The sequence below is a fragment of the Phyllostomus discolor genome, chromosome 7, assembly GCF_004126475.2.
Source record: "Phyllostomus discolor isolate MPI-MPIP mPhyDis1 chromosome 7, mPhyDis1.pri.v3, whole genome shotgun sequence".
In the NCBI taxonomy this organism is placed as follows: Eukaryota; Metazoa; Chordata; class Mammalia; order Chiroptera; family Phyllostomidae; genus Phyllostomus; species Phyllostomus discolor.
In genome coordinates this window covers 126,503,204-126,521,386 of record NC_040909.2, presented here as the reverse complement: position 1 = coordinate 126,521,386, position 18,183 = coordinate 126,503,204, and the positions used below count along the sequence as shown (strand labels likewise).

Genomic DNA, 18,183 nt, shown 5'->3' with positions numbered 1-18,183 from the left:
CTAAAAATTACCTAAAAAATATAGATGTTGAGAACAGGTTCGTGGTTGCGGGGGATTTGGGATGGTGGTACAGAGGGGAGACCTGGTAGCTGGAGGGGCAACTTTGTGGCGATGGAATAGCTCTGTTCCTCGATCGTGGTGGTGGTTACAAGAAGCTACCCACAGTAAAATGGCACAGAACCATACACTTACACTGCATCCAGGTCTGTTTCCTGGGTTTGTTACTGTATTATAGTTGCATAAAATATAACCATTATCCAGAGACACTGCATGGAAGGGCATACATAGGCAGACCTTTGTACTATTTTATAGATAAACACCATGTTTATCTATAAATACTTCCAAATAAAATACTAAACACCAACAGTACCTGTCTAGAATGCCCTCCTTTTACCACAGTTACGGTGTTCAGATCTCTCACTCTATCCCCAGCGGTGCAGTCGGAGTTCTGGCTTAAGCTTTGGAGTGTGACTTTAAATATAATGTTCCTGGTGCATATGCCTTCCCGTTGTTAGCCCCTTCGAGGCTGTTTCACTTCTTCACTACACGTCTGAGCATTCAGCGGTAGGTACACGCGCCACAGGCAGGGCTCCTAAGGACTGCAAAGTTTGGTCATCTTTGAGTCTAACATACTCACAACTGACACGGCAGTAGATTAAGTACGTGGCTACATATTTCAATTTGTTTTCTGCCAGCAGCAGTGAGCATATGAGAGTATATGATTAAAATACTCTGTGGATTGAGAGGTGAGGGAAATTAATATCAGCTCATAGTTTGGAAGTCTTGATATGAAACTACTAATCAGGTCTCCAGCTCAGTAACAGGAAAACCAGACATCCTTAATTCGGGTAATACGGTACTTGGATAGCTATGTCCTCAGTACCTGCACTAACACCTCGGCCCTCAGTGAATACTTGTGAATGAATGACTGAGTGAATGAATGAATGGATGGATGAGTGACTGAATGATGAGACCATTAAGATAAACCATGTGAAACTGACCAAGTCTAAAACTGGGGTAAAGAATTTGTTAGCCTTTGTGGCCCACGACTGGGAGAAGCGTGACTGGCCAGAAAAATCAAACCCTTCTCTCTCTGCTTCTCTAGGCAGCTTGAAATCCACTCTCCAGATGCTAAGCACACGGTGGTCCTGAGGAGCAAGGACTCCGCCACTGCCCAGGCCTGGTTCAGTGCCATCCATTCCAACGTCAGTGACCTGCTCACCCGCGTGATTGCCGAGGCCAGAGAGCTGCTGGGGAAAACGGGCATCGCCGGGAGCCGAGAGATCAGACACCTCGGCTGGCTCGCAGAGAAGGTAAGGAAGGTATTCCCCCTGATCGTCATTTCCCCAGGGTGTCCCCCACACTGGTGGCAACCACTGAAGTCAGTCACCTCATTCCATGGGCTGATTCTCTCATTCCCAGTGTGTTTAGATTTCTGGTCCATATCCAACAGGTCTGCATTTTACAGGGGCTATGTCCTAATCAACTTTGATTTCCCCACATGTACTCCAGTATGTGACCAATGGTAGGTGGTCACTAACTGTTCGTTGAATGAATGAATGAATGAATGAGCGAGTGAGCAAATGAATAGATAGTTTGACTCTCAGATGTACATATGAAGGGCAGGGAAAATAACTCAAACTTGCAACAGAGCTCTTGCCTTGGGAGGTAAGGAAGTTGAAACTGTTGCTTAAAAGGGTTCGCATGGGTTTTGCTGAACCTGGATGTTAATAATAGATACATTTACAAATAACAGCAATAACAACATCAGCAAGGATTTCACTGAGCAACAATTACATGCTGACTCTTTTCACACATCATCTTATATTTTACCTGTATTCTTAAGCCAGCAGACCCTGAATGTCAGCATGGTGATAGGGAGGGGCACATAGTGATGGACGGAGACGTAGCCTCTGTCCTCAGGGAAGAGTAAAGCTGCTGTGGATAGGCCCTGGGGGCATGTTAACACTGTCACCGTGATGTTTTTCCCAAGCCATGTGATATGTTGAAGATAGTAAAGCTCGCTTTGCAGTGATCTCCTGGGAGTTAACCCTTCTGTTCATTTCAGAGGATTGAGCTTTTGCCATTGTCCCTACACCTGATTGCTGTTCCTTGCACTTGACCTTGGGGACTCAGGAACACTGGGCTTTTAGGACAGTCTGACCTCCCAGTGACTCCCATTCTAATAGGCGGTAAAAGGGAATAATGATTGTCACAATAACAACTTTCCTGCCAGTGAACCCTGTCATCTGAGAAGCCCCAGTCAAATGGCACTTGAAAATAATACTCGAGCACAGAGTTCGGCCGTTTTCCATCATTGTTCTTTGTTTGTCCCAGTTCATGCGTGGGGCTCCGCCCACAGAGCTTCCCACTAAGTGAAGCTGTTCAGTTTGGTATTGTCCCGTCTTTCACAGATTTCAAGGACTAAAGGGGCGACACAGGTGGTGGTAGCTCCAAATCATAATAAACAGAAACCACAGGTAGCTTCCCATACCCTTCTGTGTCAGGAGGCTTCGTGAAAACCGCACTGCCAATCTGAATGAGGTCATTTTAGAAGTCACAGTCTGTAACACTCTCCAAATATACGTGTTTTCATTAGAAGAAGACCTATTAGGGATCTCTCTCTTGCAAGTGACAGAAAGCTCAGCTCAGCTTGAGCAAAAAAGGAGATGTACCCCTTCTTGTAAGTCTAGAGGTAAACGTCAAGCATGGTGGGACCCGTGGACTGAAATAATGATAGGCCTGCCTATCCATCTCTTTGCACCCTTTTCCACTTTGCTGGTTTATACTCGGACATGTTCCTTTCCTTGGCCTGACATTCCCAGGCTTGCGTTATTCCTTGCAGTCGGCTATCTCCGGACACAGGGGCTGCCTTGCCCCTGTAGGTACAAGAGAGGTTCTAAGACCAAGCCTAACTGGACTGGCTTAGATCACATATGATCAGTGCTGAGTTGGGGCTGAGATCAGCCTCACCCAAGCCCTGTGCGCTGAGGGAGGAGGAGAGGTGATTCTCTAATGGGAAATCAGGCTGCTGTGCAAGGAAAAGACTGAACGGATTCCGGGGAAGCAAATGCAACAGACATTGACTATAGAAAGGAGAGGCAAGTTGATTGGGGTGGAAAATGTCCTCACTTGGTTGAGGTCCTGAGTGGACTTGGAGACGTATCGTATGTTTCAGGATCCTGGCAGAAGTTGAGTGGCAATTTCAAAGGGGATGATTGGAGAGGGCTTATTGCAGGAATAACTTATAAGGTGTGGCTACGGTAAGGGGAACCAATAAGAGCTGGACAAGTACCCTAGCGCTCACAACAGCAAGTGGCCACTACCACCCCTTACCCTGGAATGGCCAGGAAAAGGGGCAGACTTGCAGCTGCAGAAAAGGGCCACACACTGAGAGCTGGGCTTTGGGAGGGAAGCACCACCCTGCTGACCCTTTCCATTGACCTTTCGCTGGCGTCTCCCATTGGCTGCAGCTGCCTGGAAGCCAAAGGCAGGGGGCACCCACTGATGCACTGGGTTAGGGTCAGATCCAGGGCACAACGCAGGGTGGAAGTGGGAGAGCCTGGATCTGGGGGCAAAGGGGGGCTGTTGAGAACATACATTTCTCCACCTCCTAAGAACCCGAGATGGTCTGGTCACTCGAAGGTCCTTTTCTTCCATCTCTTTTGATACAAACTGCATTTAAAGTCATTACTGTTTAGATAGTTGAAAATTGTATTGAGTCATTATTAATGATATTGACAAATTTTTCCAAAGGTTCCATTTTCTCACTTATAAATTGTCTGCTTATCCCAAATTATGAGTAGACACATTACTAGGCATATCCATGGGGCAGCAATAAAGGTGCGAACGAAGCTCGCCCTGTTTTTAGAATATTATCATTGCTTTCGATGTAATTTCAGATAATCATTATAGATGTTTCTTTAAACTGTACCATGCATGGTATCCATAAGAGAGATAATGATTTATCATGGGCAGGTATCAGAAGCAAGACTATCTTTTACTGCATTCATCTTAAAAACTTCTCCAACGATTACCACAAATTAATTTTATGGGAACCGATTCAAACTGGAATTGTCTTTTGAATAAACATTCAATCCTAAATCCTAGTGTGGCGACATACAAATGGCTTTTAGCAAAATGTTATAATGAATGGCAAATCCTTAATACTGTGGCTTTCTTATATCATCACAAATGCCAGCAAATTTGCTTGGTATTTTGGAGATATAAAGCATGATCCTAAATACATTGGGCCACACTTGATAGCTTTTGTCTTTTCCTATGCTGTTAATCTTTGACTTTGTAGATTAATAACAGTAGCTCTGGGACAAGATTTGCACACATATATTTAATTTCAAGTTTTTAGAACTGGCATTTATAGAAACCAGAACAATATGAAATAACAACTTCTCTTTCAAAATCCTGTTCGACGCAAATCCTAAACCCTCCTCTACACTACCCAGGAGAAGGCCCGGGACTCGGGAGGAATGGCTCCCACAACATGGCTAGTTCTCGAGTCCACGGAGAGAGAGAGTTCACACCCCGCAAGACAGGGGAATAAGCACGAGGGAAAATGTGGAGGCAATGGATTCACACAGCCCGCAGGGAGGGCAGGCCAGAGACTTGTCTCAGGTGAGGGGAGGGTTCATCCTGGAGGAAGGTCACAAGCAAATCTGGCAACTTGGATGACATCCAGTTTCAGAAGGTTTTGAAAGCTGACAGATGGTTTGATTTTGACTTGGTGGCCAGTGCGGAACCTTCGTACACAGAATCAGAAAGAAGGAAACTTAGGGGTGATTACGATGGACTGACAGATGGCGGAAGTGGGGCCTTGGGGAGGTAATGAGGTTTAGAGGAGGTCAGGAGAGTAGAGTTCACACAATGGGATTGGTCCCTTTACAGGGAATGGAGCAGCCCGAGCTCTCTCTTTCCACCATGGAAGGATACAGCAAGTGGGTAGCCTTCTGCAAGCCAGGAAGGGGGTCCTCACCAGAGCCCATGTTGGCGCCCTGCTATTAAACTTCCACCTTCCAAAATTGTGAGAGATACATGTTTGCTGTGTAAGCCATCTGTCACAGCAACCTAAGACAGTGATCTAACCCAACCTCTTCTTTCTAAAAACGAGGCATCTGGGGCCTAGGGGATGGAAGGTGTTTTATCTAAAGTTACACTCTAAATACAAATATGGAAATCATTAGAGAGTTGGACAATGCTGTGATATCATAATTTTTTATTTAACTTTTAAAATAATCTACTGCAGCTCCTTCACTGTGATGTTGTATTCTTTCTTTGAACCCTCCTAGCCATTCTCTGGACTCCCTACAATATCGAGGTCAGCGCTGGGCCAGCAGCCTTTGAACGGGGGCCATATGCCTTGTCTCCTTGGCTTCCTGGTTCCGTGAACTACACGTAGTGACAGGCCCTGTCCTGCTTTCTCCGGTGAGTGCCCTCACCTGCAGACGAGCCAGGTGCACAATGTAAAGTCTTTTCCATGACCATCTCAGTCTCAAAAATTCTAATTCCTTGCTGGAATTAAAATCTCCAGTCTGTCCCAAAAGGGCCCATAAATGCTAATCCCCACCCTGAATTATTAAATACATCATGCCTCAAACCACATTTTTTCATTGTCCTTAAGTTCATCTTTTTACAGTTATCATTAAGGTGGTTTCTACTTTTCTACTGTCTGGTTACAGAAAACAGAAAAATCAACCAAGTTCTGACTCTCTCACTTCTTAGAAAAATCAGTAATAAACAAGGACGTGGCAGAATTCTTGAGTTGTTTTGTGCTCAGTTCATCAGGCATTGCCTTTGTTTAACCTCCTTATCTCCCTTTGCAAACTGTTTCTTGTCAGAGTAAAGATACAAGAACACAACCCAACAAAACAATCAATCTTGGCTGGCAGCTCTGGGGTGCAAGCTCAGTTCTCAGCCTTACTGGTACCCACTTTGGATTCTTTCGAACAACAGCGCTTCTGTCACTGTGCCTCCCCAGGGGCTTACTGGAGGAGAGGAAGTTGCTAATTAGTATTTATGGTGTGCCTAGTCTGTCTCAGGCAGCGTGCTTTAAAATCCTCCCTGTCCTACGCGGTAGACTTGGAGAAATGGAGTAATTTTCTAACAGCACTCCAAGTCAGTGGCCAAGACAGACTTTGAGCCCTTTTTCCAAATTCCCAAGCCCAGAAATTTCCACTACGCTGAGGATCCCAAGGAATATGTTTCTGCATGAGTGAGAAACCCTGGAATCAGTGTCAGAACATTATCACACAGCGAAAGCATAGTTTCAGAACTAAGAGACATATCAAAAATACCCCAAATCCTTTATTTGCCCTTATGGAGAAATAAGGGGTGTCTTCATCTGTTGGGGCTGCTCTAACACCATATGCTGACCGGCTTAGACAGCAGGATTTATTTCTCAAGATCAAGAGGCTGGGTGTCTGAGATCAAGGTGCCAGCCAGCATGGTCAAGTTCTGGTGGAAGCCCTCTCCCTGGTTGACAGGTGGACTTCCTCTCGTCGTGCTCTCATGTGGCAGAGGGAAAGTTCCATAAATTTCATAAAGTAGAAACTTTGCTACAAGCCCCACTGTCCACAAATAGCAGATGTTCACTCTGATCGGTGACGAGTGTGTCACTCTTTCAAAGCCTGCCTGTGGTTGGCCACCGTGCATCTGGTAGTCAGTTTACAGGTAGTCAGCAGAGTGAGTGCTTGTGTTTTCTCCTTGTCTCCAATGGACAAATCTATATGGCGTTGTCTAAGAATGGGGAATAGAGAAGGGGACCTGTCCAAAAAAGTTGAAAGGCGGCCAAATGGAAAGTGGTAACTCTGGAAGTGAAGCTCAAACCAACTGCACGTGGAGTTCCAGGAGAAGAGCTGGCTGTGGGAATGTAGGCATCGATGCTCTTCAAGAGCCTCTTGATACACAGCCCGAAAAACCTAGTGAAGAGAAATTTCTAAACGTCAAGGGAGAGGGACGGATAAAGACGCCCCAGGAGAAGCAATGCCCGTGAAAAACTTCACCTTAACGGACCTCTTGGAGCTAGTCCCTGTCATTGAAAGTACAAAGGAGACACCGCTGCCTGCAGACCCACACTCAGGAGGGAGGACCACGGCTTCCCCAGGCCTCACAGAGAGGCTCGCTTGCTCTGTGCTGTGCGCTGTGTGTGAGGACGTGGCAGCAAGCACTGTTCAGACTCCCCTTGGTGAGCTTCTGACGAGGAGTTAAGGAGCTTTAATTCTCAATCTGTCTAATGTCGCCAATGATAGATTAATAAATAAACATTGGTTTTACTTGATTCACTGTCCTGGGCACTGCTAACTGACAGTAAGGCAATTTTTAATGTTTCAATAACAACTTTCAAAGGCCATAGGGCAATATTCCTCTTTTCCAATGATTGTTAAGATTAGTTAGTATGGCTTCAGCCGGCACGGTCATTTTTATTGTCCAGCACCACTGGGCAATAGCAAAACTGCTCTCCCTCACCTTTCTTTCTCATCTCTCTTCTCTCTCTCTCCACCTCCATAGCCATCCCCTCCTATATCTATCTATCCACCCATCCATCTACCTGTGTACCTACCTATCTTCATCCATCCATCTCTATGAATGTATATCTGTCAACATAACTATCTGTATCCATGTACCTGTTCTCTACATTCTCACATATCACTAGACTACCATGAATTTCAGATCCAGCAATAGCAATTTATTTATCCCAGAAAGTTCCAGGTAAATATGACCAACCCAGTCATTTCATTCTCTAGCCCCATTGCCCAGCTGCATCAGAACAATCCCAAGTATAAACGTAAAATAGCCTGGGCCTGAGTAAAACAGGTCACTGGTAATCAAGACCTTGGCAGTGTAATTAATGGAGTGATATTTCTGGAGCCTCTAAATATACCAGCTCTACCATCTGCATTAAAAAAAAAAATCACCTAAGTAGGAATTCCCCACCGGTGCTTCCAGGGAGAAAATAGTCTCTGACCCGAGGGAACTCCCATGTGACAAGTGGAAACAGAATCGCCGTCCAGGCCACCCTGACTTGCATCATCACTAAACCGGACTCTCTGCCATGCTGGGACACACAGGCCATCAAGGCAGTTAGGTGCTAATAGGCCTCTCGTGTCACTTTAAAAGGCAGTCGTCAAGTTCGCCAGTGAATCACCTGTGAGATGGGGCCGGCCTGAGGAAAACTGGCAACAGTTTGGCTGACTTACTGCTAGTCTTCTGCCGCAAGTGTTTAAAGCCCATGTGCCGATGTGACTCTGACTCAGGTTGCCCTCGTCATCCAGTCTCTCAAATAAAAATTGGGCTGTACAATTGGGATGGGTGACAGCCATAACGAGCGCATGAAAATATGCCCACTTTTCTACATGACTTCACAGAGCCATTTCGTTATGAGTCATTCTCCCCAAGGGGGAGATGTCAGCGCGGCCCCCGAGGGCAGATGGAGACACTCGGGTTCGTTTTTGCAGGCAGACTCCCACAAATTTGAAAGGGCCCCATGCGATCACTTTGGAAAAAACCCTAGGACTTGAGATAAAAAGCTCCTCGTGCCTGGGGGTATGGCTAGCAGACTCTGCTAAACTTTGTTTTTCCTTACTGGCCCTTCTAGAGCGCCCGTCCTTTATAAAATAGACAATCCACTAATTAACGTCTTAGAATTCTTTAGAGACCGAGTCTGAGCTGGAGCTCCTCCGGGAGTGATGACTGAGCGAGCACTCTGTTAAAGGGGAAAGTGAGGCATGCTGAAAAAGCTTAAGAGCTGAACAAAAATCAGCTCCCATTGGCCAGCACCACACAGAGAAGCAGCACAGGCAGGAGCTCATACAGAGAAAGAGCAGGAGCGGAATGAGGACATGATTGGTTGGCTAGAGCCTGCAGCCTGGCTGGCTGGATGTGGGGGCTACCCTTCGGTGTTGATAACCTCGAGGCATTTACAGGCTCAGATGCGTGGGCCATCTCAGTCTAGTGGCCTCTTCGTTTAATTCAGCAGTTCTTAGGAGAAACCTGCAAGGAAGTGGGACGAGCACAGACCTGGAAATCCAGCCTCAGCCCGGTCCCACAGGAAGCTCTGGTGCAGGAAAGACAGCTCAGGGCTCTCCCACCCCAAGCCCAGGAAGCCAGGATTTGGTGCCCCATAGGTCAGCCATTAGCTGGGAACCACTCCTGACAGCCCAGGGCAATTCTTTAGAGAGGCAGAAGGGTTCATCTGTGAGCAGTCAGTCTGCGTGCGAGGTGAGGGCTGGACGCACCCACCTAGGGCAGGGATTTTAGGCAGAGGGCCAACAATATCTACTAAAATCATTGGTGTGTTCACCTGGGGGGAAATTCCAGCAAATGGACATGGACCTTTATGTGGCAGAGGGGTTCAGATAGTCTGCAGATGGTTGCAGCCATTACCTAGGAGCATACTTTCATTTATAACCATACTCCAATTTTTGTTAATTCACCCTGGCACTTACTCAGCCCTTCCTCCCTCACACCATGGGCTAATGATATTTTTTTAGGCTTTTAAATCTCCTTTGCATGCTTACATTCTTGGCTTGGGCTTTTTATTCTAACAGGACTAGGCTGCCATATTACAAACTCCTGTGCCAACGAACATATTTCATTTTCTGTCTTGAAACTCCAAGCTGGTATTTTCAGGTCTTGTAAGCTGAATCAGTTCCCTGGTTCATCTAGTGAGTCCATTTGAATTTCTTTGCATTGATTTGATTGAGAAGTAGGGATAGAAATATAGGTGTATCTAGAGTTCTAGAATCTGATTTCAGGATGTTCATGTTTATATATGGTCTGTGTCAAGGTGAAAGTGACGGTCTTCGGGGAGCCTCAGAGGTCAAGCAGGCCTTTCGGAATTTCCCCCACTCGCTTTCCTGTCATAATGGGTCAGACAGAGGCCCCAAAATATTTTGTGACTGTTTTTGCCAAGGAGACTGTAACCTTCCAGAGGAAAGACGCTATTCCTCATTTAGGCCTGTAGCACCAGTGCCTAGAAAGATTCTGCAAAATAGTAGGTGGGCAGTCTACGTTTGTCAAATGAGTGGATCAGTGGGCCGGTGGCACCAGCCAGAACAAGCATTCCTTGCTGTCAAGTAGACACTGCAACGCACTGTCTCTGGGAATGAATTACAGTTTTACATGATGTGTTCAGAGTGGTCAGGTCCAGGTACCTGACCCTCATTTCTATGTTTTAAACAATCATCCTTTCACATACTAACTCTCGGACCATGAACTTGATGGAACTTAGGGATTTCCTTACTGAAAATGTCAAGTGTCTCAATTTTGAGTAATGCAGGTATGATGGTCTTCAAGTGGCTGTTCTTTACTTTCTAGAAATTTATCATTCTTTTTTTTTTAAAAAAAATTATCCTCACTTGAGGACATTTTTGTTTCATTGCTTTTAGAGGAAGAGATACATTGATGTGAGGCAGAAATGTTGATTGGTTGCCTTCTTATACACTCCCTGACTGGGGATCAAACCTGAATCCTGGATAAGTGCCCTGACCGGGAGTCAAACCCATGACCTTCTGGTCTACAGGATCACCCTCCAACCAGCTGAGCCACACTGCTCAGGGCTATCATTCTTCTTAATGAAAAGGACAGAAGTCAGAAAATGTGGACTCTAAGCTCAGGTTGCTAGTTGCTCGGTTGCCCCAGTAACACAAACTCAGGTACATACCTTACTTGTCCCATCAGCTTTAAGAACCATGGATTCTTTTTTAAAAAAAAAATTTTAATCCTCACCCAAGGATATGTTTACTAATTTTAGAGAAAGAAGAAGGGAGAGGGGGAAGAGAGAGAGAAAAAAAGAGGGAGGGGAGAGAAAATCGATGTGAGAGAGAAATATGGGTCAATCACCAGCTGTACACACCCCAACTGGGGATTGAACCCGCAACTGAGGCATGCCTCAACTGGGAATTGAACCCACAACATTTTGGTGCAAGGGACGACACTCCAACCAACTGTGCCACCTACACAGGGCAAGAACCATGGATTATTACAAGAGCTTTAGAGCTAGGATGTACAGAAAAAATAATAGAACATGCATTGGCAATGTTATGTTACTCGGCCATAATCAAGCAGCTAGTTTACACTGGGTATGAGACTAAAATACATGTATCTGTGATTTTTAGTCCAGGGCAAAATTCACTGTACCTAGGTGCACCTGACTCTCCATTCAAATCATTGTCGGAACTATTCAGAATTATGCAAATGTGTGGTCTTCTCATTGCTGTTGCACCACAGGGAAATATGGCAACTACTGGTTTAGAACTTTGGTGAGATCAAAGGTAGGAACAGAGAGTGGGAGTAACTTGCAGAGAGAGTCAAAGAGTGGAAGAGATTTCTAGGGAAATGAGGAGAGAGAATGAAAGAGTGAAACCTTGGGGAACATCTGGAGGAGGAAGAAGCTGGGATTGTGGTCGAAATGATCTACTGGCCACCGCCCCTGTTGCCCTAAGTAGAATGGGCATTTTCCTCCTGTCCTGGAAGACTCCTAAAATACAGCTGGCAATACTTATCACCGCACTTATTTGCAAACAACTGTGGCTCCAAAACACGTTCACCTACCTCCCCACTCCTCACTAGTTGGTCTCTCATTCTCTGCTCCGCATACAGACTAAATCTTTAAGATTTTATTTATTTTTAGAGTGAGAGGAAGGGAGGGAGAAAGAGAGGGAGAGAAACATCAATTGGTTGCCTGTCAGTGTGCCCCAACTGGCACTGAAACATACCCCACACCTGTGCCCTGACTGGGATCGAACTGTGGCCCTTTGCTTTGTGGAACCACACCCAACCAGCTGAGCCATGCCGGTCAGGGGCAGACAGGTTAAATCTTGTATAAACTATGATTTGTCTGATTCTTCTTAGTTGGGTTTCCTAGACTTTTTACTACACCTCATCTTCCCTAGTTAGTTGTCAACCGGTAGGGCTGCTTTCTGCTCAATTGCACCTCCATTAATGGGTATGAAAGAAGGAGAAATCTGAACCACCCAAACTGGGTTCTTGTTAGAGGCATTGGGAAAACACGTGTCATGGAACTTGATCAGTGAAGACGGAGCATGCAGGCATGTCTGTGTCTCACGAGAACTTCAGATGAACATGCCGTGTGTATACCCAGATCTCCCAACACAGACCCACAACAACCGCTAAGACGACCTGCAGAAAACAGTGTCAGTGATTTTCCGCCCGTGTGCCACAGCACACCGGTGTGCCGCAAGAAGTTCTAAGACATGTAATACCTATTTTGTCAGGGGCAATGACCTCTTTTCCCTTAGACTGTCGAGTTAAAAAAAAATGACAACAGCCAAATCAACAATAGACATCCATGTGAATGCCATCTCGAACCATAAATATATAGGGTTGCATAATAAAGTTGCATCTTATTGGTCACATTGTATAATAAAATTTCATCTGATTGGTTAATTCTTGGCACCAGAAATCCTTGCATATAAGCATAGGCATCTGATTTTTTAAAAACTCACTTTGGAGCAAAAAGGATGGTAGGTAATTACTATTATTATATTTTTCTAAACCAATCAAAATTATACCTATTTTTCATCAGATAGGCAAAAAATATATTTTTGGTGTGCTGCAGAATTGTAGTAATTAGTTTATGTATGCCGTGAGATGAAAAGGGTTAAAATCACTGGTCTAGGGGTTAACATCCAAAATATATAAAGAACTAATACAACTGAACATCAAAAAAGGAAAAATTTTATCAAAAAATAGGCAGAGGACCTGAATAGACATTTTCCCGAAGAAAATGTCTACAACAAAGACATGAAAATATGCTCAATATCACTCGTCATCAAAGAAATGCAAGTCAAATCCACAATGAGATATTGCCTCACACCTGTCAGAAAGGTTATCTAAAACTCAGTAAATAACAAGTGCTGTCAAGGATGTAAAGAAAAGGGAACCTTCACACACTGTTGGTGGGATTGTAAATTGGTGCAGTCACTATTGAAAATTGTATGAAGTTTCCTCAAAAAATTAAAATTAGAACTACCATACAATTCTGCAATTCCATTTCTCAGTATGTATTTTAAGAAAACTAGAACACTAATGTAAAAAGATATACGCACCCCATATGTTTACTGTAGCATTACTTACAATAGGCAAGACATGGAAGCCACATAAATGCCTATCAATAGGCCAGTGGATAAAGAAGCGATGCATATACACAACAGAATGTCATTAAGCCATAAAAAAAAGAAGGAAATTTTGCCATCTGTAACATGGATGGACCTAAAGGGTATTATACTAAGTGAAATAAGACAAATACAAATACTGTATGTATTTCACTTTATGTGAAATCTAGAAACAAAACGAATGAATAAACTGATTCACAGACACAACGAAAAGACAGATTCATACACAGAGAGTAAACTGATGATTGCCAGAGGGGCAGGGGTGTGGGATGGGCAGGATAGAGGTGGGGAATTAAGAAGTAAGAACTGCCACTTATAAAAACAGTCGTGGGATGTAAAGTACAGCAGAGGAAATAAAATTAATAACATTGTAATAACATTTTATGGTGACTGGACTTACTATGATGATCATTTCATAAGGTATATAATGTTGAATCACTATGTTTTATACCTCAAACTAATATGATATTGAATGTAAACTATACTGAATTTTTTTTAAAGTGGAAAGATTTTAAAAATTTGAATGGATCATATGTGACACATTGCTTAATTTTACAACAAAAGTCTGTACATAAAATAGCATATTACGTGATGCCTGGAAAAGATGTTCTAAGTCAAAGTTATGTAAACCAATCTCATATAAACAGAATGTGAATTTCATGTATAATTTTAACCAAAACCTTGTTATTAAGTTTGTGGTAGTAATTCCATATTTAATCAACTATAAGTTATAAAAACACCTTTATAAAGTTTATATAAACTTGATTAAGTAAAGCAATTGTACCTAAACATATAAAAAGTGAATTTCAAGCCAAGGCATAAAATAATATATTCATGATTCTTGTTTTCCTTGGCAATGAAAGAGATCAAAAGTTGAAGGAACAAGTAGGAATTGAGCATGCTTGATGAATTTTGTAGAAACCAACCTGTAGACTTGTATTTCGTCTTTTTCTCCATTTTATATTTAAACTTTTCTTGTAACAAACAAGTCCTTTAAAAATAACTGGTGGGCATTCAGGTTTCCGGAAGCTTCACCCTAGACCCTGATATTGTTCAGAGAAAGTGACCCTTACAGGAGTGGACTTCACGTGGCACTTGGTGTTTTGTCATTTGACCCTTTCCCACATTCTTTTTCCTCCATTTCAACGCCCAAGGTCTTAGCTTGGATCCTAACAGGGGTGAAAGGCCATTTTATCCAGAATTCAACAGCCATAAGTTCAGGATACAACTGTTACAGGAAATGTGTTTTACCTCTCCACCATCTTTCAGGGGTTAAATGTCTTTTTGATTATAAATAATCAAGTGATTTTTAAAAACCAAATGTATGATGAGCTATTTGCTCATTCATTTGATAAACATTACTGAGGACCTGTAATTCATTCACTCAGCGAATGCCTGTGGAGTACGTACAATATGCCAGGCAGGTTTAAGTGCTGCAAATATGACAGTGAACAAGTCAGACAAGTCCCCTGCTGCATGGGAGCTTACTTTTCAGCAGGGGAGCTGGGGGATGCACAAAGAAAGAAACAATTCAGATGGTGATACGTGCCACGAAGGGAAGGAGTGATGTGAACGTCAGGGACTAGGGAAATGATTTTAGGTGATTATTTATAATGGGCAAGGCAGGGAGCTGGAAATATCAAGATATTCTTAAAGAACTCACTTATAAATGGGGAGAGACAAGGAAACTATGCATTTCAAACAGAGATCCACCCAGGCTCTAGCTTCTGTATTAGATCCTATAAAGGCTCATAGGAAGGAATCAGCTAACTTGGCCTAGGAGAGTAAGGAAGGTATTGAGCCAAATCTTAAAGATCAGGTAGAGGAAGACTTTCCCGGGATCAGGAATACCATGTGCAAAGGCTTAAAGGGTCCAAGTGCACAGCCTCATTTAAGAACAACCATTCACCTTGGGTGGCTGGAGCACAGAATATATACATACACACATATGTATATATATATATATATATATATGCATATATACACATATGTATGTATATGTGTATATGTATGTATGTGTGTGTATTTTTTTTCAGGTGGTACTGCCTTTCTCAGCAACCCCCTTCAGCATTTGTAACTTCACTCAGATGCTGCTGTACTGCATTTTTAGAATTCTTCGGAATTGCCTTGAAAGACAATTTCTTGGCAATGTATGAAAATCTACTTCAGAGTCACATGGGCATCCCCCTCGGTCCAAATGTCTTCTCACTATTTTTCACTTTCACCTGCTCAGGCTCAGCTCAGCACCCTGCACTGCCAAAGGCAATAGCTCCAGCCTCTCAGAGCCCCGGCCTGGGAGCTGAGTTTTGAGCCTGGGGATTGTTTGGGCATGCTATTGTGCCTGCTAAGGCTAACCACTAGGGGCGCCACATCCAAACTGCAAGAGGAAACGGCCATAGACTTTTTTTTTTTTTAATGCCATGCATTCATAATGGGAAATAATTCAACAACCTTTTTTGAGTGCTTACCAGTGGGCCAGGTGCTCTGTTCTGCTTTACTACTAGCTCTAGTGAGTCTTACATATCAATTCTCTAGTCTCCCAGTATACCTCAGTCTGTGAGCTCGAGACTGTCTCTTAAACAGTTAGAGAACTGCAGCCTGTTGCTTTGTGTGACAGATAGTCTAGAACTTTATGTGCTGTACCCACGCAGATTCAGAAGAGAGCATTCTAATGTCTCTCCCACAAAAATGTGCTTCCTTGGTATCCCAGCTCTAAGAACTACACAAATTACAATGAACAATTTGTCGGATTGGGTGACTATGACAAAATACCATAGACTAGGCGGCTTATTAATAACAGAAACGCATTTCTCACCGTTCTGGAGGCTGGAAGTCCAGGGTCAGCGTGCCAGCGTGTTCAGGGGAGTGCACGCTTCAGAGCTGCAGACTTTTCGTTGCGTCCTCACACAGTGGAAGAGGAGAGGGGTCTCTGTCTATGGCATCTCCTTTAAAGGGCCCTGTTTACATTCACGTGGATTCTGCCCTCACGTTCTAATTGCCTCCCCAAGGCCCCACCTTCTAACACCATCTCTTTGGGCATGAGGTCTTCAACACAGGAATTTGGGGGCAGAGGGCGGGGGGACACTCATTCAGACCATAGGAACCATTAAGTATTTGCTTAGTGCTTTATGGAGTGATTTCACATCCATCATTTCCTTTAACACTCCTGAGAACACACTGATTCTTGCCATGTCGCTGCCAGAGCCCAGGTGAATTCTGTTCTATTGATGAGTGAGCACGTGCCCGGGCACAAGGCTGCGTGCCGACCTGGAGGTGTGGCTCACCCGTTCCGCTGAGAGCCACGCTCCCCTTCAGGAGGAACACGGGCGCCATCGGAAGTGTTGTGCGTGCCTCCTGGTTGTCACGGTGCAAAGTGCTTTTTGAGATTATTCTGCCCCAAAAGGTGCGACCATGGAGCATAAAAGCTAGTCTTTGAATTGTGATGACAAGAAAGCTGATTTTCAGTGTTGCGATGATTAGTTTGACCTTTCATTTTTAAGTGGTTTTATGAAAATGGGGACACTGCATGCTCTGTCATTTTAAACAGGAAGGGTCTTTTTTTTTTCTTTTTCAAACCAGGCCTACAAAAATCAAGCAAATTTGAAGCACCCTTGATGGGTCAGGTACTCATCTCTAAAATCACCGACAGCTGGTAGCCTCTTTCCTCACTGTTCCGCCCGGGAGTGTCAGGGGCTGTTAATAATGGCACCACAGTCCTACCCATAACGTCCTGTTAAATAACTGTGTTGGAACACGACAGACCGGGAGATCTGAGGAAGCCTTTCATTCCTAATACACTTTTGCCACTCCCACTAGGGTTTGTCGTCCCCCAAGCAGAGGAGACATGAGGTATATGAGCAGCATTTGTGTGCCAAGCAATGCATGCCCCGGGAAGATTCGAGAGGCTCCGCTCTGGGATGAACAGTTTGTTTCTAAAGGGCTCTTCATTACTACGTCCAGTTAAGGAAGAAATGGGTAGCAAAGAAAGAAGAAAACAAGAAGGAGGAAGGAAGGAGAAATACATGCTGTAATAATTTTCCATTCATTAGGCTTAAACCAGCTTACGTTATTTAAAGGATAAAAAATAACATTTGAATTTAACGAGACGTGCTTAAACTTTTGCCTGGACCCCTGATGCAGGGTACTATTTGATTCCTAGAAATATGGTACTGCCACTTGAATGTTCAGCTTCCTCTTACGTTGGTGATAAACCCTATAAATTCTTCATGTGAGCGGAAAGGCAAATCCATAACCGTGAAGCCCCGGGGGTTCTTGCCAAGGGATTTTTTTCCTCCCCTCAATTTTTAATGAGCCTCCATGTTTGTCGTCTTCCCCGATGGCCTCTTTGAGTGCAGTGTGCTCCGCGGGCGCTGCAGAGCTGACGCCGGGCTGCTGACCTCTGCATCCGATGAGACTCAGCTGAGACTCTGGACCCAGGCGCCAACATATTGTTGGATCCATCACATTGACTCTTGGCTCTCGTACTAATGTGCAGCTAATGAGCTGCATGCTGTACATATTAACCCGGCTCTGGCAGTGCTAACGCCAGACGCACAATGAGACGGAGTCGGGAGCAGAGCAGTAAGACCCCAAGTGCACTGGCACCTTACCAGGCATGAGCAGTTGGAAAAGGCGTGTTGCAGAATTAGCGTGTCGTAGCTTAGGGGAAGCCATAAGCAATCGAGAGGTGGAAAAAGTGTGCTGTCTTATATCTCCTCTTAAATAAAAAAAATCCTTCCACATCAGAGAGGTACTTTACGAACTGTGAAATAGGGAGGGAAGTTGAATGTTTAAAGAGTCAGGTAATAGCTTTTTATTACCAAAGAGAAGCTGAGTTCCAGCTCTGCTGTTGAGTAACCGTAGATTTAAGACCTGCAGCTATAGCCATGTGACACTTGCCATGATGAGATTGGTGACATTTCAAGGCAGTGCTGTGCTGTCTGTTTGTTGTTTTGTTTTTTCCCAGGAGACAGTACCCAGTGCCAGGGGACAAAAGGGTGTGCTGCTCCGGCCTTGGAAGCAATTTTTCGAAAGA

The 18,183-nt window shown here is 44.2% G+C and overlaps 1 protein-coding gene across 1 annotated transcript in view; it reads left to right on the top strand.

The window, feature by feature from the left end:
• SNTB1 (syntrophin beta 1) overlaps positions 1-18,183 on the top strand; it is a 198,263-nt gene that overhangs the window by 134,959 nt on the left and 45,121 nt on the right. Inside the window, exon 3 of the mRNA XM_028534020.2 lies at positions 1,106-1,313. Within this exon, the coding sequence (XP_028389821.1) occupies positions 1,106-1,313 (208 nt within the window). The remainder of the gene's footprint in view (positions 1-1,105; positions 1,314-18,183) is intronic.